General features: G+C 39.7%; 1 protein-coding gene across 4 annotated transcripts in view; it reads left to right on the forward strand.

Moving 5' to 3' along the window:
• The window catches only part of CTBP1 (C-terminal binding protein 1), a 233459-nt gene that overhangs the window by 50339 nt on the left and 158342 nt on the right, over window positions 1-24778 (forward strand). For 3 of the 4 annotated variants that reach the window (XM_074540485.1, XM_074540488.1, XM_074540486.1), the window contains exon 2: window positions 968-1108. In XM_074540485.1, coding sequence (XP_074396586.1) covers window positions 1060-1108 — 49 coding nt within the window. In that variant the 5' untranslated portion in view covers window positions 968-1059. Of the gene's footprint in view, window positions 1-967; window positions 1109-24778 lie in introns of those variants that run through there. The other variant, XM_074540494.1, reaches the window with a different exon arrangement.

Raw genomic sequence — 24778 nt, forward strand, 5'->3', positions numbered from 1 at the left:
TAAAGAACATTGTATTTTGGAAGAATGCCAATGTTGAGAAATGTAAAAGTGAATTTCTAAAATGGCAACAGTCTTTGTTTTTTAAAAAGTGAAAAAGTGGCATTCTGCATTCCTCATCAATTTTTCTTCTCCCTTTCATGATGGGATGTTATATTCAACTGGAATCTGTGCAAAACAGCAGATGAATCTTGAATTTGAGGATAAACAGGTGTGGGGGGAAAGTGAAGAGGACAATGAGGTGAATAAAGAGTTAAAAGCATGATGAATGTTGTACACTAACTCCATTTTAAATTTAATAAAAACCCCAAACACAAAGAAGGAACTTTATGAAAAGTACAAATGCACCGAGCAGGGCAGTACTGGTAAAGATAGTACAAATACAAATGTGCAGTTCTTGATACTCAAAATATTTTTCTTTATAATTTCACTTGCAATTCATGAATTTTGATGATATGTTAATGAAATGTGCCTCTGTTTGGTTTTAGTGCAGTTCAGCCTCTAGAAAGCAACAAGCAGGTTTCTAGGTTCAGTCACTTGTAAGGCCATCTAATCCTGATGTTGGAAGCTGCTGGGCAGGAATAAAAAGAATCAGGGAGGAGGAGTGTTTGGCTCATTTTAGTGTGCACAGTGCTTGAACTCCAGTGTGCTCTGTGTTTGTTTCTCAAAGTCCACTCAGATATTGAAAGGTGAATCAAAGTGGAAGAGCAGAACAGTATTTGAAGTGCAAAGGCAGAGACAGCAGCTGTGCTGGAACATTCCCACACGGCTTGGTCCGAGCTGTGCCCTGTGCTTTGTATCTCTGTGCTCAGAGGACAGTTTGCTGTGAAATAAACACCAGTTTACCTAATATGGTTTAAGAACTTTGTGAAGATTTTTAATTCTTTGAATTACATACAGATCATCTCCAGATCACGTGGACAAAGGTGCCAGAAATGGTGTATTTTAAAGTTTATCTTTCTGTTCACAGCTTATAAAAGACTGAGCATTTCTGCCTGGTGTGAGGAGAGCATCTCCAAGCTGTGTGGGGACGTTCTTTGAGCTTCCACTTTTGTGTCTCTCATGGACAAACACAAAGTGAAGCGGCAACGTCTGGATCGCATATTTGAAGGTTGGACATTTCAATTTCTAATGCTAATTGTGTTAGTTTTGTGGAATACTGATATTTGCTCTGGGTCATTCTGTGTATTTGTAATTGAGTTGTAGTTGCTGTTGAGGTAATATTGAATGTGCACAGATACTGGTTTTTGGGTGGAAACTGATCCAGACAAAGAAGAGAAACTAGTCTGTGACCTGTTCTGGAGTTGAGTTGGCTTTCATCTTAGCATTTTACAACATTCTGTGAGCTTTTATAAAACAACAATTTCAAAAGGGCAAGATGACCACATAGTGCTCTCAGGAGTCTCTCTCTACAGGCTTGCCTCATGTAGAGTGATTTAACAGCTTGTATCTGATCCTTGAAAGGAAGTAAAAAGTCAGATGAAAACAAAACAAAAATTGCAGGAGACTCCCAAATGCTAAATGAGTATTAATAAAAATAGTGTGAATTCTAGTGGAAGGACTTGTAATCATTTGGATCTCTCATTTTGCCTCAGGTCACAAATGACAAATTGCATATTCTTGCTCTTTTCTCCAAAAGGTTTTTAGAGCTGGTATGAAAGCAGGAATAAGTTGTACTGTTTTTAATGAATGGTCTGGACTAAATGAATTTTTATATTAAAATGTTAGTTTCTCACTAAAAGGCAAGGGAATAGTTAATTTCTTTTTGACACAGTGGGAGCCAGAGTACAGACTGGTGGGCACAGGGTCTCTGCGTCATGGCCAAGGATGTGAACTGGGGGTGAAGCCTTTGCCTCCTCCACATGTTGGCCTTGAGACCCTTTCCCAGCAGCTGTGTTGTGTGAGGAGTCCCTGGCAATGGATTTTTACCCTTTGTGCCAGTGTGAGTGTGACTCTACCAAGAGCTACAGTGAGAAGTTGATTTGTACTAAAACCTTTTCTTGGCAGATTTTCCATTGGTAAATTCCTCAGTCCCGGTCGCTGCTCCGCTGACAGAGCAGTTGCCTGGAAGGGGCAGCTGGAAAAGCTCAGTGGGGTTGCTGGGACTGTTTATCCTAACACAGCCAGAGAAAGGGACATTTCATCCAGATATCAAAGGGTGCAGCTCCACATTTGGTTTGGGTGATGAATCTCCTTGTCAGTCTTCCAAAAGTGGCCAAGCCCAGCCGTGGTTGCCAGGTCCAGGCTGTAACTGTGTCCCACCTAGACTGCTTGGCCAGGTGGGCAGAACCTGCTCCCTGGAGACTGATCCCTGCTCAGAGGAATGGGGAGCAGAGGATGATGAAATGGGGAAGGCTGCCCCGCTTTCTGTGCATCTCTGCTGTTAGATCAGCTAGGACTGACCTAGGAGTGTGCATGCTCCTCTTCTCTGCTCCCAGTCTCAGTTCCCCATCCTGGAGTTTCTGTATCCAACTCTTCAATAAAAAATGGAGAATAATAATTTTTATTTCTTTTGGCCTGTGTTAGTCAGCTGAATCAGCAAGGTGTGAAGAAGAATGACAAAGCTGTCCCTTTAGATGGCAGCCAGCAGGCAGAGCAGCTCAGCCCATCACTGCAATCTCAGCCTCCTAATGGGCTGATTCTGAGCAACAGAACAGCCTGAGAGGCCAAAAGTCTGTGATGGTGTGGGAAGGAACATTGCCAGGGACAGAGGCACAGAGCAGCAGCCACTGGCACTGAAACAGCAGTGGCTTCCCCCAGGCTTTGTGCCCACATCCAGTGATGCTCCTTTGTCTGGCTTGTTCCCCCTGCCCTGCACAATTCACTGCATCCATCCTATGGTCAAATCTGCTTGGCCATGCCATGGAGGGAATTGATCCACTTGCAAAGTGGTGTAGGAAAAAAAGGGGTTTTTAGCCACCTCTCTGCTTCCTTAATCCCATTTACCAAACAGCCAGGTTGGGAAAATAGAGTGGGAAGGCCAGGCAGAAAATGATCAGGAGGAGAGGGAGTAAAACAGCAGGTATGGAAACATGGGGTAAAACAGCAGGTAAGGAAACATGGGGTAAAATAAAAGGTGTGGAAACATGGGGTAAAATAACAGGTGTGGAAACATGGGGTAAAACAGCAGGAAAGGAATCATGGGGTAAAATAAAAGGTGTGGAAACATGGGGTAAAATAACAGGTGTGGAAACATGGGGTAAAACAGCAGGTAAGGAAACGGGGTAAAACAACAGGTGTGGAAACATGGGGTAAAACAACAGGTAAGGAAACATGGGGTAAAACAACAGGTAAGGAAACATGGGGTAAAACAGCAGGTATGGAAACATGGGGTAAAATAAAAGGTGTGGAATCATGGGGTAAAACAGCAGGTGTGGAAACATGGGGTAAAACAGCAGGTATGGAAACATGGGGTAAAACAGCAGGTATGGAAACATGGGGTAAAACAGCAGGTATGGAAACATGGGGTAAAACAACAGGTAAGGGAACATGGGGTAAAACAACAGGTGTGGCAACATGCCTGACATTTTACAGCTCTGGGAACCCAGTCTGGCTCCAAGTGTTGGAACTGTGTTCTGCTCCTGTGTGTCTGTGTGTTCAGATGTTCCTTGAGGCTTGTAACACATTTCCCTGATGATGATTTCAGAGTGTAAAAAGGGATAAAAACTAGGGCGTTGGTTTGTTTTGTAATGGCCTTTTTTCTACATATGGTCTTGTTCAGGTTTAAAAATTAATTATGCAGAATTGTTCTCTGATATATGTGCCTTTCATAACACAACCTGAGTATTTTATATTTTAGAAATTTGTGTGATGTTTTACAAAGCTTAGGGAATGTAGTGAGCTGTAGAACTATTAAAGGTGGTTTATTTTCTTGGTCAGCTTTTCTGTCCATCAGTTTGTGCACTGCTTTCATCTCTGGAACTTTCTCTTACAAGAGAATATTTTAAAGATGCACTTTATTTCTATTGCAAGTTCACTTAAAAATAGGCTGCAATAACTTGCTAGCTACTACTAACTATGTATTTTTTCATGAATTCTTGAATATAATGAAGCTTAATGGAGCTCAGTAATTGATTTTGTCTCTAAGGCACCCATGATTCCCTTTGATGATTTCTTAAATATAAAATTGAATATTTGCTTTTATTCCCAAAGCTGTTTGTAATTATATTTTTTGTGCACATTTCAATGTTCTGCCATTGAAGGCTGTCCCTTAAAAAAGCCAGGTATTAAATTCTGGTTTCTAACTTCCAGCACTAACTGTGAATTATGCTGTGGCATCAGGACATGATTCAAGGCACTCTGAGATGCTAATATTAAACTCACTTCGCAATTTGTAAAATAACATTTAGGATTCTTCCCTTGGAGATGAATGGTACCACGACATGTGAAAGATTAATTAGTGACTGATTATATTGTTCTTTGTCCCCCTCTCCGGTGATGCTGGTGATTGCAAAGCATAATTACAGAAGTATACATTTGGCAGAACAGTTGGAAGTGTCACAGTGCAAAAATAAAATGTGTTCATTTTGTGGGTAATTTGAAAAATTCAAAATGTTTTTGGCATTTTGAAAAGTTGTTATCTCTAATTAAGGTATTATTGTGCTTTATATTGTAACAAACTGTAAACAATGCTGTTTATTTGCTTATATTCTAGAAATCCTTAATTAAATTGGTGTATGTTTTACTGACCATTGCTTGGCAGTTCCCTTGGGCTGTCTGACCCCTCCTGCATTTGCTGGGTGCTGATGGATGAAGGAACAGAGGGAGGTGCAGGCAGGGGGAATGGCTGAATTGTCTGTCCAGGGGCTTGCTGAACACTGTGCATTATTTTTAATTATTTTGGTGCCTCAGCGCTATATATTTATTATACACTGCTTTTGGTGGCTTTCCAAGCTTTAGGGAACACTGGTGCAGGAGGAAAGGGGCTCTCTCATTTCTTCCTGCTTGTTTGCACAGGTATTAGGGATGAAATTCAGCACAGTGCTGGAAATGTTACTGGAAAATTCAGAGGACTTTCCCAATTAGGTAATTTCTTCCCAGAGCACCTCGTGTGATATTTGCACAGCAAAGACTCAACATGTGCCAGGTACAAGTCTGGGAGACCCTGTCTGTCCCCAGACAGGTGGGGATTGTTTTTTGGCTTTTTGTTTTGTTTTTTTTCTTCTGGTGTTGATAAAGCAAAAAGCATCTTAGCACTCAGAATGCTCAATCATTTCCTAATTTTTTTTCTTTTTTGTGCAGCACTAGTGGTAATGTTATTCTTTATATATGCATGTTGCTTCATCTTTTTAAAAGTGCCCAGAAGAAAAGTTGCAATGAGTTTTAGCTATTTTAGCAGTGATGCTTTATTACCTAAGAAATGAAGAGTTGGCCAGGATCATAAATTGGAAAAGAAAGTGCATATTAATGGGATGAATTTCTGAAATTTCAGATAAAATCTCTCGTCTTTGCTTTTATGAAGGGCAGCCTTTCTTTGGGAAGGTTTGATTAGTGGCAAATACCCAAGTGTGATGCACTTTGAAGGACAGTAAAAGTGCATGATAAATGAATAGTTTCTTTTCAAGGATATGGCCTGGGCTTTCTTTCTTTATAAGGAAACATCTGTGTTTTTAGAGCTTCTTTTTGCTGCTTGAGATGTAATAAGATCAATCTTCAGTTTGTAGTTGATGTGGAATATGTTGATGGTTCCAGGAGGAATGCAAAGGGAAAAAAATCAGATAGGAATTGAATTTGGTTGTCTTTCCAAATTGATAGAGAAATCTTGTAATAAAGAGTGACTTAATTAAAAGAAAAATGCATTCACTTTCTTGATTTCTTTTGCTTGTGTGTGTAATAGCTTGGCGTTTTCACTAGTGGGAATTACCAGGTTGAGAAATGCCAAGTGTTTCTTCATGACCATTGATGGATCTTACCTGGTTTGTGTAAACTGGGATTTGAGCCCTTGCAGGGGCAGTTGAGTTTTCTTCTATTCATAAGAAGATGGCTTGGTCAGGGCTTTCCCTGAATTTCAAAAGGCACTTTTACTGAACTTGGACTGTACCATGTGAGTTGATCTGTAAATAGGAGGAAGGAGGAATAAATGTTTCCAGGCAGTGGGTGCCCTTTGCTCTTTGTGTAAGTGGGAATTGCAGATGTCAAATTCTTTGGAGAACAAGAGCTGCAGTTCTCTTAACATGCAGATTTGAACGTGTTCTTCATTGTTTCACTTGTAGAGATACTGGAGAAAGAAAGGAAATCACAAAATGCACAGGCAATGGTAAATCAAACAGTGCTTTACAGAGTTCCTGTGTGCTGATATTTGTGCTGGGCACACTTAATACACCAAATGTTTCTTAAAAAGGGATGAATGGGCTGCCTCATCCCTTGGTGTCCCCTCAGAAGGTGGCCTAGTGAAGGATTAGGGCAGCAGAGGGAGCTAAAAGATTCCTAATATTTTATCATTTGTTTCCTAAGTAGCTCCTTTATAAAGTACCAATTAACCTTTGCAAAAATGTGATTTTCTAACCTTAAGTGCCTTCAGCAAATACATAAGCATTTGAACTGGAGTAAATTCCTTTTCTCTGTAGCAATCCAGGATAAATTAAATTAGGAATTAGATGGTTAAAGCTACAAAATCTTTCTGCAGGAAGAGCCATCAAACCTTTCAAGTGTAGCAAATGAAAGTGTTTAAGCAAGCAGAGTTTTCTGTGGAAAACCTATAGAAGAATATTCTATAAGTAAACCAATTTACATTCAGCTACAAGTGTTTTAACATAAAAATGCATTCTTTGGTGCATTGCATACAAGCATGTTTTAACCACACAATACTATTTTTCTGTGTATTGCTTGTAAGAACTTTGAAAGCATTTTTGAACATGTGGTAATACAGAGAATTAGATAAAAGTTGCCTTCAAAGAACAGGGAGCAGATTCTAAGGACTAAGATAAGTTGACTTTAAAATAATAAAATAACAAATGGTGCTACCAGGAATCTCAGCACAACAAGATTTTTTGCCTCTTTCCAAAGGAAAACGATCTGTATATTTGGGTTATGTTTACCCTACTGCAAAAGCATCCTTTATCTCCGTAGAATTAGAGTTGAAATGCTCATGCACAGGCTTGTGTTTGGTTTTTGGCTTTGTCCTTTATATCAGTATTTACAGTGCAAAGTGGTTTTTAGCTTTCCTTTGGCTTCCTGCAGTAACCTGCATCTCAGTCTTCACCTGCACAGGCTTTGGAATTGCATCCACTTAAGCATCACAGTATTGCAGAGGTATTGCAAGTTGTATGAAAAGGGAATTGCCTTAGAAGCCCCTTTTGCTCTAAGTGATACCAAGCAGTAGCTGCTAATGGAAATCATTGCTTCAGTAAGAAAATTTGTGGCAGGAAAATCTATGGAGAAAAGAATCTGAGATTTTAAAGTTTTGCTGAAATGTTCATGTCACTGATTTAAGTTATGAATGCTGTAAAGAAAAACTGCCATTTTGTGGTGTCCAGCATCATGCATTTTATCTGTGTTGTCACATTTTGACTGGTATATTGAAATAAAATACACTTAAAATAAAATACACTTGGTTACGACTGCAGCTGTGTTCAGCTGTGATCCATCCAGAAAGTTGCATCTTGACACTGCAGTAAAGTCAAAATAGTTTCCCTTAATGCCAGTGTCAAACACAGTGTTAAATACAGAAAATAATACAGCATGACACTGGTTTTACAGGGTTGTATTAATTGTATTTGTAGTGTCAGATACTTGAGTCAGAATCCAGTACATAACCACACCTCATCTTCTAATTCCTGAATAATCTCCTGAGAATTTATTCCTCCTTTTCTTCTATTAATAAAAATATTTTCAGGCTAGATATTTAGCTTTTATACGGTGCAGATGCGTGGCTGGTAAAAATTTTAGAAGCTTTAGAAGTCTTAAGTACTTGATGGTGGTATGTTCTTATTTCTGCCTGGGGCCAGGGCAGATGCTCTGATGCTGCTTTGCACTGTGCTCTGGAAAACTGAACTGCACAAAGATTAAGTGTCTAGGTAAACATCCTGAAAAATTTACATATTCATCTAATTAAAGCAGTCATGTTCAGCTTTCACAGAGGCAGTTCCCATCCTCAGGGAAGCGCAGTCTGAGATGCAAAAAAGGATTTTATTTTGTTTCCTCCTTCAGTGCAGTCAGGATAGGAGCACTATTATGCAAGTGGAAACAAGAAAATAAAAGTGGAGACAGTCTTTTAGTGCTGGAGGCTCCTGCACAAGGCACACATCCCTGTGTCCTCATTGCAGGAGGTCAGTGCTGAATGGACAGGAGGGATTGCATGGAGGGAGTGCCCAGCAGGCATTAGAGGAGTCCCTGGGGTCTGATGGACAGGTCATTTGCATTAGGAAATCTGTGTTTTACCTTGTAGCTCTTGTGAACTCAGGTACCAGCTTAGGGAAAAACATCTGCCTCTGCCTCCTCTCTTTCTGTGACAGAAAACAGTCAGAGATGTTCTGGATATAAATAGCAGCAGGCTGTTGTAATACTCTTGGAATCCCTTTCAAACATGAGGCTTTGCTGGTGGTGAAAATGCCTGGCACTTGCTGCAGGTGAGAGCACAGCCTTTGGTGCCACTGGAGATGCAGAACTCTGCAATGGTTTGTGGCCCTGCTCAGATACCTAAATAAAAAGGTTCCTTCTTCCACCCTTTCCTATGAGAACTAAATTTAAATTGCTTGTGACTTTGAGCAGATCTATTTGGGATGTTTTTTTTAAAGCCAGAAATTAGCTGTTAAAAATTATTCATGTTTCTCTTTCCCCTGATGCTTATTTTTCAAAGTATCCTCCCATGCACTGAATTTTCAAACCTTTCATTCTGCCAATTAACTGGAGACACAGCAGAAAAAGACACAAAAATTACAGGCAATGGCAGTAGGAGAGCAAATGATGAAGAGTAAAGGCTCTTTATTCTTTTGATCCTACCTGTATTTGTCAGAAAGTTTCCTTGTGTGCTAGATAATGACACTCAAATACAATTAGACTATGACTCCTGCTAATAGGTAATCAAGAATAATTATAAGTTTTAATTAAATACACGATAAATGCCTCTTTTTGTCAAGGAGTGCACATTAGAAGAAATAGTTTTATTAAGTGCTAAGAAAACTTTTTCCCAGGCAATTTTATCACCATCTCTTGTTCCCTGCTGTTCCTTTCTGTCTTGAAGATTGCATCAGTCACACGCCTGTGGTTTTTTCCTGGGTATCAAATACCACTTAGGCAGGTGTTGCCCAATTTCCACAACATCTGCCAGTCCTTTCTGGTTGCTGTTGTGAGTTCAGCCAGCCTGCAGATGGTCGTGTTTGCCCATGTGTGCAGTGCCCCACAGACTCCCTTGCTTGTTCCCCGAGTGCTGCCCTTCCCCTCCACGCAGGCATCAGCAATTTATCAAACTCACATCATTCGGGAGCAGTTTCTGCTTCTTGCAATAAACAAAAGCAGCTGCGCTCTAGCTGTCCTTATCTGCATCAATGCATAGATTGTGAAGGGCTTTTCTGACAAACAAGACAGAAGTTTAGGATTTCAAACTGGAATTTAGGGCATGTAAGTCAGAGTGAGTCGACAGTGATGTTTAGAAACAATATAATAATGCAGAGAATGAATTAGTTGCCATAGTAACTGCTTTGTTTTAATAATTTGGTGGGGCAATGAATAAAAGGAGCTCAGAAAGAAGTAGTATCACTCTTGATTACATGTGCAATGAGAGAGGTTTTGTTCATTAATAGTGGAAATTAATTTGATTTTATAACAGATTGAAGAATGAATGTATAAGTTTTACTTTGGAAAGGCAATAAAAATGATGTACAGATTTTTTTATTCTTATTTTTTCTACCCCCTGGGAAAAACATAATCACATTTTACATTTTATTATGGCAATGCAGATTATTGATTTCTTAACAATAAAACATGCTCAATGTATTGCACTGTAAGCGTGGCTCCATGTGTGTGCTGTGATTTGTTGCCTGGCAGTTGTTGGCAGCCTAGCAACATGCTCAGTCCAGATCTGCAAAGGGATGTAGGCACCCAAAGTTAGGAGTTACAGCAAAGACAGGTCTCTCACTATTCAAAACCCACCCAGAATCATCAGCACCTCGAAATCCCTTTGTGCTTCGTGGATGAAATGCAAGCACACTGCACACTTTCAGAACACAGAACCCCGGGATGGCTTGGAAGGGACCCCAATGATCCTGTCACCCCAACCCTCTGCCGTGGGCAGGGCCCCCTTCCCTGAGACCAGGTTGCTCCAAGTCCTGACCTTGTGAATTTTCTTTCCTCTTGCAGATTTGAGCAGTTTCGTGTGCATTTAGTGACAAATGCAGGGTCCTCAAGCAAAGACAAGGACAAGGCAGGATCCCCAGACTGGAGGAGCTTTTGGAGGCAGACGTGGAGCCAGCAGAAGCCGCACAGGCAGCACCTGGAGCCTGCTGTGCAGCAGGAGGGAGGCACAGCAGGAGCTGCTCTGCTGCAGGAATTGGGGTGCAGAGCAGGTCCCAGCACCTGTGTGCTGAGAGGCCGTGTCTGGAGACTGGCAGGTTCATGGCAGAAGGGATTACTGCTGGTGTCCTGCCGGAGCCTTTCACAGGGCACAGCCTCTCATTTGTGTCTGCCTGCTCATCTGCTGCCCTTTTTTTAATTCTCCTTGACTACTGGCAGCTTTTGGCTGAAATTTGCTGGTGAGTTAAAGATTTAATTATGGAGGGCCTAGTGGGTAGATGGACAGGCACAATTAGGTGAGCCTGGCTTCCTTTGAAAATCTGTCTGAAAGGTGCTTAGCTATTGCAGACAGAAATAAGAAATGCCACCTCACTGCTCCTTGGCCAAGGGAGAGATGTCCATCACCAGACCCAAATCATGTTCCCTCCCCAATTTTACTTCAATTCTCCAAGCACTGCTCCCAGCAGTGGCTCCTCAATAGCTGAAGGTGTCTTCCCAGGATCAGGGAAACTTTCTGTTCCAGGTTATCACCAATCCAAAGCTGATTGCTTTTTTGGAGAGGTTTGTAACCCGTTCTGTGCTGTTTGCTGCTGTCTGTGTAATGCAAACTCAACTCATTGTGTCAGGGGAAAAAAAGGCACAGCTAAGCTCAGTAGTGACTCAGAAAGGGAAATTCAAGCTTCTCTGTTCCCAGTGCTTCTGTGTGTGTAAGTTTTGGAAGGAGATTTAAAACTATGGACTGTTCTTCTCTTTGAGGGGAGTGCCCCCATCACCGGGCTGTTCACGTCCTGGACACTTCCCCTCTGGTCTCATAAGAAACTTGCCCTAAAATAAATATTCCTAAGAGCAGTGTGTCATACCTCCAAACCATGTTTTCTTCCTTCTTCCCTTATCTCTTAGCTGTATCTGAATAAAATCAAATTGTGATGTTTTTGAAAGGGACGCTGACTTGGTTTGAACTTTCCTTGGTACCTAATCCTTCACTAGAATTCTGGAATGTTTGTTAATGTAATCTTAAAGTTTACAAAATCCTTTCCTGTTTAATTTGTGTGTGTCAGTCTTTGACACTTCTCCAAATGTCAGGTGATTGGGTGAGTTTTGCCCCTATCCAAGATGTCAATGGAGGGAACTGAAAGGAAGTTAATTCCAGAGCTGCAAACATCCAGTGAAGAATTTTTTCGTTTTAGTTTTTTAGTGCTTCCTTTTATCTGTGTTAACCATAAATCAGTGGTTATAGGTTCCTTGTGATTACAGTAATCAATAACATGACTGTATCCTGAAATAGTTGGTGAAAGAAATTTCCAGCAGCTCCAGAAAGGCACTGGTGCATCTGATGTGTGTGGTCTTGCAGTCAAATGTGGTTTTAGCTGCCTTTTCCCCTGCAATTCTGAGTCTCATTTTCTTTGTTTTTCTGCTTCTCTTTTCTAATGAGGGAATAAAATAATTTTTGTTTCATTCCTGGTTTTCTGATGTTTCTTAAATTATGCTTTGTGATACTTTTTTTTTTTTTTTGCTTGGTTATACACAAGTGGATTTCCACTGAAATTCATTAGCATTAAATGTTAATTTTTAAATTTAATGTTCAACTCTGCTCCATTCACTTTGATTTTATTTGCATTAGTCATTTATGAATGGAAGCACCTGCAAATATGTTCCTAAAAATCATAGTTCAAAATTATTTACCAGTTTACTAAGGGGTCTCTCATGAAAAACACTCCTGCCCTGCCTTGAAATAGAGGATTGTTCCTTTAGAAAAGAAATACCAGTGGGGTTTTCATGGCAGCTCCCCTGGTGGTGCCAAAGGCTTGTTGGATACAAGCTGTGGCCTTTCCTGAGCCATGATTGACTTGGAGCTCCTGGAAATTTCCATCTGATTGGAAAACATATTTGCTGAATAAAGTTTGTTGGATTGTTCTAGATACAAACTTTGCATTTGATGCAGTTTTAAAAGCTCACTTTTAAAATGATTTACAAGGCAGACTGGTAATTTAGCTTAAACTTGCTTTATCTTACAGGCAGGTTAATCCTTTTGCATTGATAACATTTGACATATTTTTTTCTGATAGGAAAATAGAGTTCAAGGTTAAAGAAAGTAGCTTAGCCTCACTCTATAGAAGTCAATTATGAATGTTCAATTTAACAGGAAAGATTTGAACTAAGAATTGTTCTAATTGAGCCCAGCTGGCACATACAAGAGACCACTATTACATTTTGGAGTACTTATTTTTAATAACTTCATGCATCTTTTAAAACTCATTTTGAGTATATGTGACTTCACATACACAACACAGATTACTGAAAAATGTAATCCAATATTTTGTATCCAAAAATGAGGTATTTAATTTAAAAAGCGTGTTCAAACAGTAGTTAGTTATTCCTGCCCCTGATTCCTCAGTCTGGAGTAGCTGTGACCTGATTTGCCTCATGGTGTGTCCATTCTTTTTGCAGCTCCTTGCTCTGGATGCAGGTAATATCTGTTCTCTCTTTTTCTTCTTGATGCCAGAGTGTGGCAGAGCTTGTTGTGTTATCAGAGCTGGGCTCTGAATTCTTTGCCTCTTTGCAGCAATTCCACAGCCCAGAACTGCCACAAGGTACAGAAATTAAAGGCTTATCAGCATTTCTCCATGAGCACAGAGGTATATTTTCTGTGGAAAATCTTTCTTTAATTTGGTGTTACAATTGAACTACATTACATCCAGCATAAAAGAAGGTTGATTTATTAGTTGCAGTTAATTTAAAAGGATCCTGAATACTCCTCCCTTCCTTCTGCAGTATTGGTGGCTTTTTTAATTTTTTAAAGTTTTCAAGTGTAGCTGAGGCATGGGACAGGCCCTGACTTAGGCTGCCAGGTTTACAGATGCCAGTGGTTTTATAAACCTTAAACTGCCTTTTAAATAAAGGCTTCATAAAACAGTAGAAGCAGAGTTTTCATGATTTGTAGAAAGTCCATAAATTTATTTTTAATGTAACTGGGCTACTTTGCTATTGATGTAAAGGGGTTTACAAATCTGAATTGATGTAAAGGAGTTTACAAATTGATACAGACAAAATTTTTTTGGCCAAACTGCTGGGACCTCATATTTTAAGTAATTGTACTGAAAGCTCTAAAGTTCTGGAGAAGTTATTCTATGCAGCGTTTCTTGGTTGTGAAGGACAGAGCAGGGGGAGGGAGGGAAAGCTAAAATTATACATAGAAGCACATTGAAGATATCATCATATCCTTGACATTAGAAGTACAATCTAGTAATGCCTAATGATTGTGCATCCAAAACCAGATGACCTTGTTCTCCCCATTGATATATGCATAATGCTTTCTGTGGTTTCTATTAATGATATATTTCCTTTTTAATCAATTACATTTCAATTAAATTATGTCCTTTCAGTAGCATGAAGGATTACGGGTTGAGAAAATAAAACCTAATTTAATAAGAAAGTATAAACTGGAAAAAAGGAGTTGATTTCAAAAAAATCCCACTCTGATATTCATCTACTGATGAGATTTAAGAAATGGTCATCAGTAGATGAAGATGTGCTGACACTGTTGCCAATATTTTCTCTTTTATGACACCTAAAATACCAGGTCCTTGAACCAGTTACCTTCAAGCATTGGTTGAGTGTTCAGCTGCACCTGCCCCATCATCTGTTGTCACCTGTGGTGCTAATTTTATTGTAAAAGATGTTGTTCACAACAACAGTCAAGTTCCTCGTCAAATACAAGGAAATATCTTTTAATATTTAGCTCAGCTGAGCAGCACTGATTTGGTTGTTTTACTTGCTGAAAGGTTTTTTGTAACAACCGCAGAAGGTAAGGGTAAGCTAAAGCTTTTTCTTTCTACGTTTGTTTAAGAATAATATTGGTCATATGATGTTATCAGCAAGAAGAGAATCAGCATAGCTGCTGCTCAGACAAAAATGTATCTACACTTGAGGCTTCAGCAGTTGGTAAGGTTATTTTAAGATGCACTCACCATTTGAAGATGTTCCATTAATGCTTGAGATTAGCATGTTTTTTAAATGGCAGGAAATTTGATGGAAGCATTTAGAGTAAGCTGGATGGGATGTTTTCAGAACTCAGTTTCTGGGAAGCTTGGCTACAATCCTCCCCAGTTTTATGTTTTTCAAATATGACAGTGCCTTCTCTAAAAACATTTGTCTGGTTGAAAATAAAGTGGGAGAAAAGACTGCGTGGTAAACCAGGGTGTCATTCACTGAATTTGGTGTCAGTCAATTCAGAAGTGATGTGGAAAAAAATGCATTTACAGAAGTTTTATTATGCTGGACAACAAACTGCAAAATACCATAAAAGCTTTGTGTAGCAACTGAGCATAAGCATGGGGAGCTGTCAGCTGAATCAGGCCATTGGGAAACTCCTCAGCTCTCATTTTCTCTGGCTACTTTATCTTCCTCTAGTTCCAATTTTCATATTTTTTACTGTATTTCATAATAAGGGAAAAACCATTCTAACCTCATGTTTCAGGGACACAGTGATGTCCATGATATCACAATTAAATCATAAATCACTGACAGCAGATTGATTATTGGTCTTGTCGCTGCAGCCTGCATTGACAGTGTTGGGCTGCCTGTTGTGGCCTGCCCCAGTCAAATGAGGGGAACAAGAACTGAGGCAGCCGGTGTGGTGTGAGGATGAGAACTCCTGACCAAGCAAGCCGTGCACTCAGGGTTTTTGAGGTTGGCTGGTGTGATTTGGAGGTGCCTTCCTCAGGTAGCCCAGCTATGAGTGGCACACCTTGGGGTTGGTGAGGGCTGCTGGGGTTGAGAGCAGGCGCCTTTAGGAGGCAGCTCAGGACTTGCCTGGGTTTGTGATCTTCTCCATGGCTGTGTGTGGATCCAGCAGGCAGGCAGCAGTGGGGAGCACTCACATTTCTCCTTGCAAAGGTCTGAATGGGCTGTGCTTGAAGGGTACCTGACTCAGAACTGCGCTCCATGCTATTGACAGTCAGAACATCAAGTCCCTGTCTGGGAATAAAGAAGATTTTGACCTACTTTAATGGAAGTGTAGCACTCAAAATATTCTCTTCAGCCCTAGGATTGAGAACAGTGTCCTGCTTCCTGCACAGGAGTCCAAACCCCCTCTCCTGTTATCTTGGCAAAGCTGTTTCTGTTCTCAGAGCCATAACCAGCAGGCACCATGCTGCATGTAGGTGTAGGAAATGTTTCTCCACACAGGTGAGTTATGAAGCTCTGCTGCAGGATATTTTAGGTAAGTAAGTTTCAGGAAGGTTGAAAGAGTGAATAGTTCATGGAAGAAAAATCCACTGGGTTTGCTGAAACAATTGTGATTGATAGAGCTCTTGAATGGCAAATGGCTGGTGGCAGGGAGAGATTCTGAAATACAGTCTTGCCCTTTTTAATCTTCTTTTTCTCACTGTTCTTTCCCTGAATCTTAGCAGCAGGGGGAAAAAACCAAACCAAGCACTATTTAGCAAGATAAATCTGTGGTCTGAGCCCATGGCAAGCTTTTCTTGCACCCTTGGTTATGGAAGGCTTTCATCTTCCTGCCTGAAATTAGCAGAACTTTGGAGGGGCCTTCAGTTCTTTGAGGCTTTCAGCCTCATTACTGGAGTCAGAAATTAGAGCTGCACTGCCCACCTGTAGTGACAGTCCATAGCCCAGCACTTCGGTGTCCACAGCCTCAGGTACCTGCTGCTGTGCTTTCTCATGCTTCCCCATTAGCCCTGGCAGCACAAGAAATAATCACAAATTCAAATATCCATTCTATAGGTGTTGTAAAAAAGATTAATTTTACAGATCAGTGTTCAGGAGGTTTTTTGTTTAGCGCAGTACGGCTGAAGTATTCAAAGAAAGAGATATAAAGGATATAAAAATTAAAAAGTAGCTCCCTGTAGTTGCAGTAATGCACAACATGGGGAGCAGTTTCTCCCTGGAGTTGTTTCCCTGTGTGTGAGAGGATGATGGCACTCATCTGGCTGAGGTTAACTCACTGCTGGGTTTACAGCAAGGGGAAAAGTCTATCTATGGTTTAATAAAACCCCTACAAGTTATTCCAGAACAGTGTTTCATAATTTGCCTATTCAAGCAACTGTCTGTATTAAGGAATAATTGAAACATATTTACAGAGCAAATTTGAAAGAAAAATAATAGCATTATCAAGCTGAAAAGCTATAGCACATGATTATTATACACTTCATGATTCAGCAGCTGAGCTGGTTTTGTGCATGTAAATGATTTTTACCTAATGGATTATTGCAGCAGTGGTGAGTGAGCACGCAGGACTCTCTGAAGGGTGCACCTTGAGGACACTGCAGCAGCAATATTTTGCTGTGTCACGAGATTTTATCATGCATAAAGGACAGATTCCTTCATCCTCGGGAGTTTCCAGATGGAAACCACAGATACATTTCTGCTGCCAGTGTGCAGGAATGCAAAATGGTCTTAAAAACAAACTGGTTCTGTTAGTACAGGTTTTTTTTTTTTTTTTTAATTTAAATATTACCTCGTGAAATGTCTAACTTGTAGCAGCAGTTATATGAATTACATCCAAAAACTGAAAAAAACTTATGTCTAATTACAAGAATTTTATGAGTGGTGTCTTTTATTTCTTATTTTTGAAGCAGGAGCAATAAAAATATAAGTGGATTTTAGTTTGCTGTTACAGTGCTCTATATTTGTCAAGTCCTGTTACTAAACAAATAGTAAAAATACTGTGTTGATTTTATTGCTTTAGTTACACAGTTACCAGAACCACTTTACTACACTTCTCCAAGATTTCCTACATGTTTGAGAGTGAGTACATAGAAGTAATTTCTCAGGTTTGGATTGCATCCAGTACATTGTGGAAGTGATCTTTGTACACAGCCAGAGATTTGGGTATGGATAAGGCAGGTACAGCTTCACTAGGATGAGATTTATCACTTAAAAAAAAGAATTGAAAATGTAATTACCAGTAAATTGCATTGAACTGGGGATTTGCCCTAAAATAAGGGCAGTGATGCAAACATTAACTAACAGGCAGCTACAAATAAAAGGGGGTGCTGTGTCATTTCTAGATCACTTTAACAGTCCTGGGGATGGTCTCAGTTACAGCTCTGTGTCTGTGCCAAGCATTCCTTACACCCCTAAACGTGTAAATCCTGCATGATGTGTCTGTAGGCTGTGCAAATCCAGCATTGTGGTGACTTGTGGTTTTGTTTTTGAAGAACAACATCTTTCTACTGCACTGATAAAGGGGAGGGAAGAATGGGGAAATGTCTGGCAAACTTTGGCATTTCTGATGGAGCCTTTAATGTCAGTCCAAGAAGTAATAGAGCTACAGAGAGATGTGAAGATGCATAGAATGAAGCTGTTAAAACTGTTTGCTTTGGCCTTCCCTCAAACATCTATGTGATAACAGGAAAATTTTTGTTGAACTTGATAGTCAAATAAATTAAAACAAACATTCCTACTTAAAGGAACCTCCTCCCCAGCCAGTGAGCAGCTTTCTGCTTTATTGAAATGTAATCTCTCATTGAGAGATGGCATATCTCTCAATGGGAAATAATTGTTGAAAAATTACATGAATACAAAATTTGTTGAAATATTGCTGTTGATAATATTACACTAATGCACGATGAAATATTACACTAATACAAAATTTTGGGGTTTTCCAAGGTGCTGTTTGATGTCTGTGTTGCCAGAACCATGGTACTGTTTGCACTACTCTTTTCTTCTATGGATGGGTGGCACAAGCTGAGCACCCTTGGGCACAAAACCTTTAACTCCCATCCACAGAAGAAGGTTTAACAAATTCTGTGGAGATTTGCTGTATAAACTTTTTGTTTCTGGCCTGAATTCAGAGTTTTGTGCCTGAATTTTACAGCAATGTGATGAGCCACAGTTAAGGCAGCGAGATCAGGAGTGGATGAAGAAAGGTCATTTGTAAATTGCCTAAGGTTTTACTTGAGAGGACATGATCTGGAAGTTTCTATCATTTCTAGTCCATTGTAAAGGAACTTGTGCTTTGGATTACACACCTCCTTTGGGTTCTTTGGGTGGTAGGAAGGATCTGAGCCTGAAAAGGACCCAGATCAACTTCCCTGGATCTGAGGTTTAGATGGGAGAGCTGTTATGCTGTTATGAAAGCTACCCTGTTGGCTATGTTTCTGTGTCTTTACAATAAAAGTCACTCATTCCTGATGAGAGGGCTTTTAGAAGCTGAAATGTGTCTTAGGCTGTCCACTGTGCAGAATTTTTAATATTGAGGACATTATTTTCTGGAGCTCTGAATGCAAACTCCTAAAAAGCCATGTGGGTGTTTACTTTTCAGAGGGGGGCAAAGAAAAATATGTTGTGTTTTTATGCTTGTACTGAAGTTGTGCAGTCCTGTTGATCTCTGCAAACAACATATCAAAATTTGGTGTTGAAACTGAATTGTTTATATTTTAATTTATGTCCTTGTATGTTACACATTCATTTTCTCCTGGAGCTCAGTCTCTTGTCTGGGGGTCCAATTGCACGTTTCAGTTATGGTTTGTATGCCCATGTGTTCCTAAAGACAAGAATGTCTCCAATTGTGAAATATTTCCCTGTGTAGTCAACATAAAGCCATTCTTGTGTGTCTGCCTGCCCCTGCTCCTTTCAAATTAAGTTGTGTGTCAGATATTTTTGTTCCCATTTATGTCTGATATTTTGGTGCCCTTTCTTCCTCTGTGTATCACAATCCACTTGCATCCTCTCAGCTGATTTTCCCAACATCCTCATTACTTATTCTCCTTCACACACTAAATTAGCATTGAATTATGTGTTGCATGAATTTCCTTGACAGATAAAAGGAAGAACATTTCTTGTGTCTGGAACGAGGAAATGAGTACAGTTAAAACATTGTGAAGGCTGGCCATCTGCAAAGAGGGGCAGTGTCTGTTTTCTGGGAGAAAGTGAAAACAGTGCAGTGTGCATGGCCCTGTCAGAGCACTTGCATCCTTTACTCAAGGCACAAAAGAAGGGCTCCCAAGCATTCCTCACTTTTTCAAATAGAGATATTTATCAAATTGGCACAAATGAAAAAACCAATGGTACAAAAAAATGCATATTTGAAGGTACATCTGAGCAAATGTACAGAAACAATTCTCTGATCATTCAGCTTCTACTTTGGTCCTTATCTCAGACTCAGGAGCTGTGTTCCCCTGGTCATTATTTCCTCAATTATGTCATGTTTTATATACATTTTTATCTGTGTGCATCAATGAGGCAGAATGCCTGCTCTGAGTAAGCACTTTGGATCCCAGCTCCAAACTCTGCTCTAATCAATATTGTTTGCAGTGACAGAGTGCTGGGTAGAGTCTCCTTTTCTTGTCTAACCTCAGAAGGGAACTACAACAGATGGGTTTCACCGTGTGTTTTTGGCAAGGAATAGCATGAAAATAGAAATAAACCTTATTGCATATGTGCTTCCCAGCATGATGCTTGTAATCTGCAATAAATATCACTAAAAATGTGCAAACTTATTGCCAGTTAACCATTAATCAGGGGAAAAAAGTTTAATAGAATGAGCTTGAGAGCAAATGTATCTTAACCTTTACATTAAAAACTGGTGGTAGGGTGTTTTTTCTTGTGGTCTCAGGTGAGATGACAATATAACTCAGTGTGCTGTCATGAGCTGAAAGAAGATGCACTTACATGTTTTTCCAGAAACAGCAAATCCATTGTTGTCTAAGCAATATAAAAGATATGTAAAATATAACAGACTAAAGGAAGGAATATAATTAGAAGACAAAACTGCATGTCTTTAATTGTGTTTTCAACAGGACATATTTCCACAAATTACCAATTAACATTTTAAGTCACCTGAACCTCTACCATTATGCGTAAATCACCTAGGTTTGGTAGAAACTCAATGTTTTCTGAGCTCTAGATGATCCAGCTGTTATCAGGACATTTGAGAGGACAAAGTGGTTAAATCCATAAAATACCTGGCGATGCCAGAGCTGTCTGTGGCTGCTGCTGTGGGTGAGGCTGGGGTACCTTGGTGGCTGAGCTGGCCCATCCCAGCTGCCCTGGAGGCTTCTGGAGGTCATGGGTGAGGATGTGTGCTTATCCAGGACTATCAGCAAGATTTAATTCTCATAATGATTCATCCAGCCTCTTGTGCAGCTCAGCTCCTAGTCTAGTTTCTGTGTGTTAGTACACTAAGTTATTTATTTTAAAAAATAATCCTATCAACCAGGATAAATGAAAGTTTAAAAATGTTTTTAAATTCAGAGATTAATGGTTGCTAGACTTCTTTGGACAAGGCTAGATCTCTGGACTCTCTGTGAGATGCACTCTGGTTCTTTCTACTGAGGACTGGACAGACTTTTCCTAACAGTGATTTCTTCTTCATGTTCTTCTTCAAGTCTTTTCTTCAAGGAGATGTTAATCCAGGGCCATCTACAGAATGTCATGAAATTGTAAACCTTTCAGGTTTTTCCATTATATGTAGTAATTATATCAATATTTGGTGATGATCCTGGCCATTCTGTATTCCCCAATGGCCAATGCAACCTTCTGTGACCCACCACACACTCATCGGGCATGTCAGCTGTTCCCTGAAAAAACAAAATGTTCTCTTTGACTGGAGACTGAAGGAAAAATGGATATCACCTGTTCATCCTCCCCATTCAATGTTTCCATTGTTTACTGATGTCAGTTCTGTGCTTCTGCTAAAAACAGGGAAGAAACAGTGAAGATGCAACTGCAGCAATTCATGTAAGCCCAGAGCAAATGAACCTTTTACTTTTTCTGTCAGTCTGCTCAGATGTGCATTTCATACACATATACAACACCTTCAATTATATATTTTGATACTGGTTGGTTGAGTAATATCAAAAGAAATGTAGCTGTTCAAACCCACAGAAAATCAATAAAAGTGTAGCAGTGAAAATGAAATAAAAATGTTTTCTGCCCATGTGGGATTTCACAGCCCTCAGCAGCTGAGGCTTCGGGGTTTCCTGAGTGTCAGAAGCCTTAAAGCATTTGGGTCTGAGCTGGATTGCAGAGGACACCTTTGGTTTGCACCCTCTGCCCATCTCCCATCGTGCCCGAGGTGAGAGGTTCCTTACAGACACACCTTGCTGCTCCTGTACAGCCTCCAGGGCAACTGAAAATAGCTTTAATTAATTTAATGCCATCCCTGTTTGCTTGGACTTTCCCAATTCAGCAGCACTGTTTTGTGTAAGTAATAGGTAATGTGAGGCAGTTTCTAATCTTCAGCTTCATTAAAACCAGAAATTGTTTTGTAAATTAGTATTTTCTTTTTTAAATCAATAAGTTTCTTCACATTACTCTGTTGATGGTCCCTTGAAGAAAAGTTTTGGCATGGCTGGATCACAATGGGCCATAGCAAGTTGGTTTACATATTTTATTGAGACCACAGATGTTATCTTAAGCACAGGCTCTGAATTCTTATTCTCCTTCTCTGACATACAATTCTCTCCCCTCTCTTTCTTCTTTTTTAAGAGCTTCAACTGCACTAAACAAAATTATAAGCAGATATTTCCATTGTAATAATATCTAGCTAATGAATAAAAAATGGCAAATCAGCACAGTAAACCTCAGATATTTTCATGTACCATTCCTATTGCCTCATGCCATGACTATCTGCTCTTCTTCCCCCATCCCTTTTGGTTGACTCTTCAGATATGGAAAATCTACTCCTCTGTATCTTTGTAAAATCCCATTTCTCTGCAGTGTTATTGCTCTAGTGAGCCATTTAATGTAGATTTCAGTTGGTTTTGTTTACTGATGTGGGGGCCTGAATATATGTTGTATTGTAAGACCTGTGTGGGTCCGAGTTGCTCCAAACGAGCTGCAGCTGCAGGGTCCTTAGTTGGGCAGCAGCTGTAGCTCGTGAAGGTAACTGAGATAAATAGGGGTGGGTCAAGAGCCCAGGAGGAGCCCCTGAGAAGACAGGAAGGACTGTGCTGCAGAGAATGGAGAAGAGCCCCAGCAGAAAGGCGAGAACAACACTGCAGCGAAGATTGCAACATACTGATGCTGTAAATTTGAGGTATTTCACTTTTCCTCACCCCAAAAGCCCAGTGGACCAAAAGGACAGGTTGATCTTTTCAGATGCAGTCACTTCAGGAGAATGAATTTTCCCTGTTGGTGATGGGATTTCCTCTTGTGGGGGCTGGGGAGATGTCAGATTCAAAATGTACTGCACTCAGCAAAGGGAGGGACTGGACAATTTTAAAATGAGAACTTGACTAAAACTAGTTTGAGGAAGATGAGGGGGATAGCTTAACTTCTGATATGTTTAGTGTCTCTTGATTTATCTGTTGCTGTATAAGCAAATGGCAGGTCTTAAATATTGGGATATAGAAATTTTCTTCTTTTTTCATTCCAACCAGTTTTATTTTTTAAAAATACTGAAGTCCAGTCCTTCTAGACACAATTATTTAGACACAATGCTCATAATATTTCATAATGGAAATCCATTTTTTGTATATTAATGCTATCCTGTTATCATTGATAGCAACACTCTTACTGTTTATGGATATCTGAAGGATATCCATGGATATTTAATATTTATAGTAGGAAGAGTTAGTGCTGGATTGAAGAGAATGGAAAAGGTGCTTAGCAAGGCACAGTGGATGTCACTTTGGGAAGACTTTGGTACTCTATGGTGCTCTGCAAAGATTTTTCCCAAAAATTTGTTTTCTTTTCAGTGATTAATTTTTATTCTTATATCATTATCCCTGTAAAGAATTAATCCATTCTTTACCTTTTTAATTTTGTGCATGTCTTAGTGTTAAACCTGATTTTTTTTATGACTTCTTTGTTTTTCTGACATATCCAACACTTTTTGTATGATTGTCTGTTTATATGACTGTGTAGGGCAGGTAGTTCTGTATACTTGGTGAAGTTTGTATGTTTGGAGACAAATTATGTGGATCCTCTCATGGGTCTAAAATTTTCTGTCTAGATTCTTCACTGCTACAAAATAGGAAACAATAGTTCCTAGTGCTACCAGAAAATTCTGGGTGCCCCAGACATGCCAATGCAAGAAATGAAGAAATATTGTTGAAGATGTTTGTTTGCTTTGTTACTTTGGCTTGAAGTGTTTGGGTTATTAAAGGGATGAGGATGTTTGCTTGGTTGGTGTAGGGAATTTCTACTTCAAACAAAATGAAACTAGTTTCTCCTTGAATGGCTCTAGCTTTTCACCCATTTTTAAGGTGCTGTCCATGCCAAGGACTGCTGCAGGGAACTTTGTTACCTTCTTAAATTATTCCCACTGTTTCCTTTTCTAAACTCTGTTGAGTTTTTCTTCTGTGATTAACTAAAAAGTAATTTTGTTCAAATAATCTAAGTGCTGTAAGTGGCACAGAAGTGTTACAAGTCTGCCATGGAAGCTGTTCCTCCTCATCTGTCCCTTGTGTGTTCCTTGGGGGGCTGGAGGAGAGACGTGTCTGGAGAAGGGATTTACAGCCCACATTAAGTTACAACACTTGTATTTTTCCATTATGTATTATTCAATGCATTTTAGCAAAGAAATGGGATGTGCCAGGGTATCACAGAGTTCAGCCTTCACTACAGGATCAGTTGCTGCTTTTTTGGAGATTTACAGAGCTTTTGTCTTCACAGAGAGAAGCCCCAAGTACAGGCAAATACTCTGGTTTGAAGCCTTAGTATATCCAGTGCTTCTAAAAATGCTTAAGCTTTTTTTTTTTTTTTTTTTTTTTTTGGCAGAGCAATTTTTTGAGCTTCTGACGGGTAATAAACTGCTCAAAAAAGGCATATAGGAACAGAAAAATATAAAAAGAAATGTAAAGCTGTTGTTTCTGATTTAACCCTCAAAACTGCTCTATTCTTACTCCTGTTGCAAAGAGGGGCTGTGAGAAAAGTCTCACCCTAGCAAGAATGTGGGCACAAAATGCAATGAATGATGTTAGTTAGTGTGTATTTTACCTGGTTTTTTACCTTCAGTTGTTGTCTGTATTTCAGACAGCTTTGAAAACAAACATATTCCTTTCAGTGAAAAATAGGTTTATATCATCCAAACTGAACAGCACTGTCATTCCAGGTAGGCTAAATATGTTCTGTTATCTGTGATCCAAAGAGTTTATGAAGGGACAGAGAAGTAGGGGAAAAGTCCATCTTCTTTTCTTAAAGAAGAGATCATTAATAAATATGTGTAAAACCTCCCAAACCCTTCCTCATGCATTCAGAGCTGTGATGAGAAGGTGGGCAGGGGAACTGAGGTGTGTTGGCCTCCTCGTGAGCAGGGAGGAAAGCTCAGGAGCATTTTCAATTGTGGAGTTCATGCTTAAGATAATTCAGGTTTTTTAATCAACTGGTAGTTTCTTTCTGAGTCAAAACAAAAGCTGAAACCTAA

The sequence above is a fragment of the Zonotrichia albicollis genome, chromosome 5 (assembly GCF_047830755.1).
Source record: "Zonotrichia albicollis isolate bZonAlb1 chromosome 5, bZonAlb1.hap1, whole genome shotgun sequence".
Taxonomy (NCBI): domain Eukaryota; kingdom Metazoa; phylum Chordata; class Aves; order Passeriformes; family Passerellidae; genus Zonotrichia; species Zonotrichia albicollis.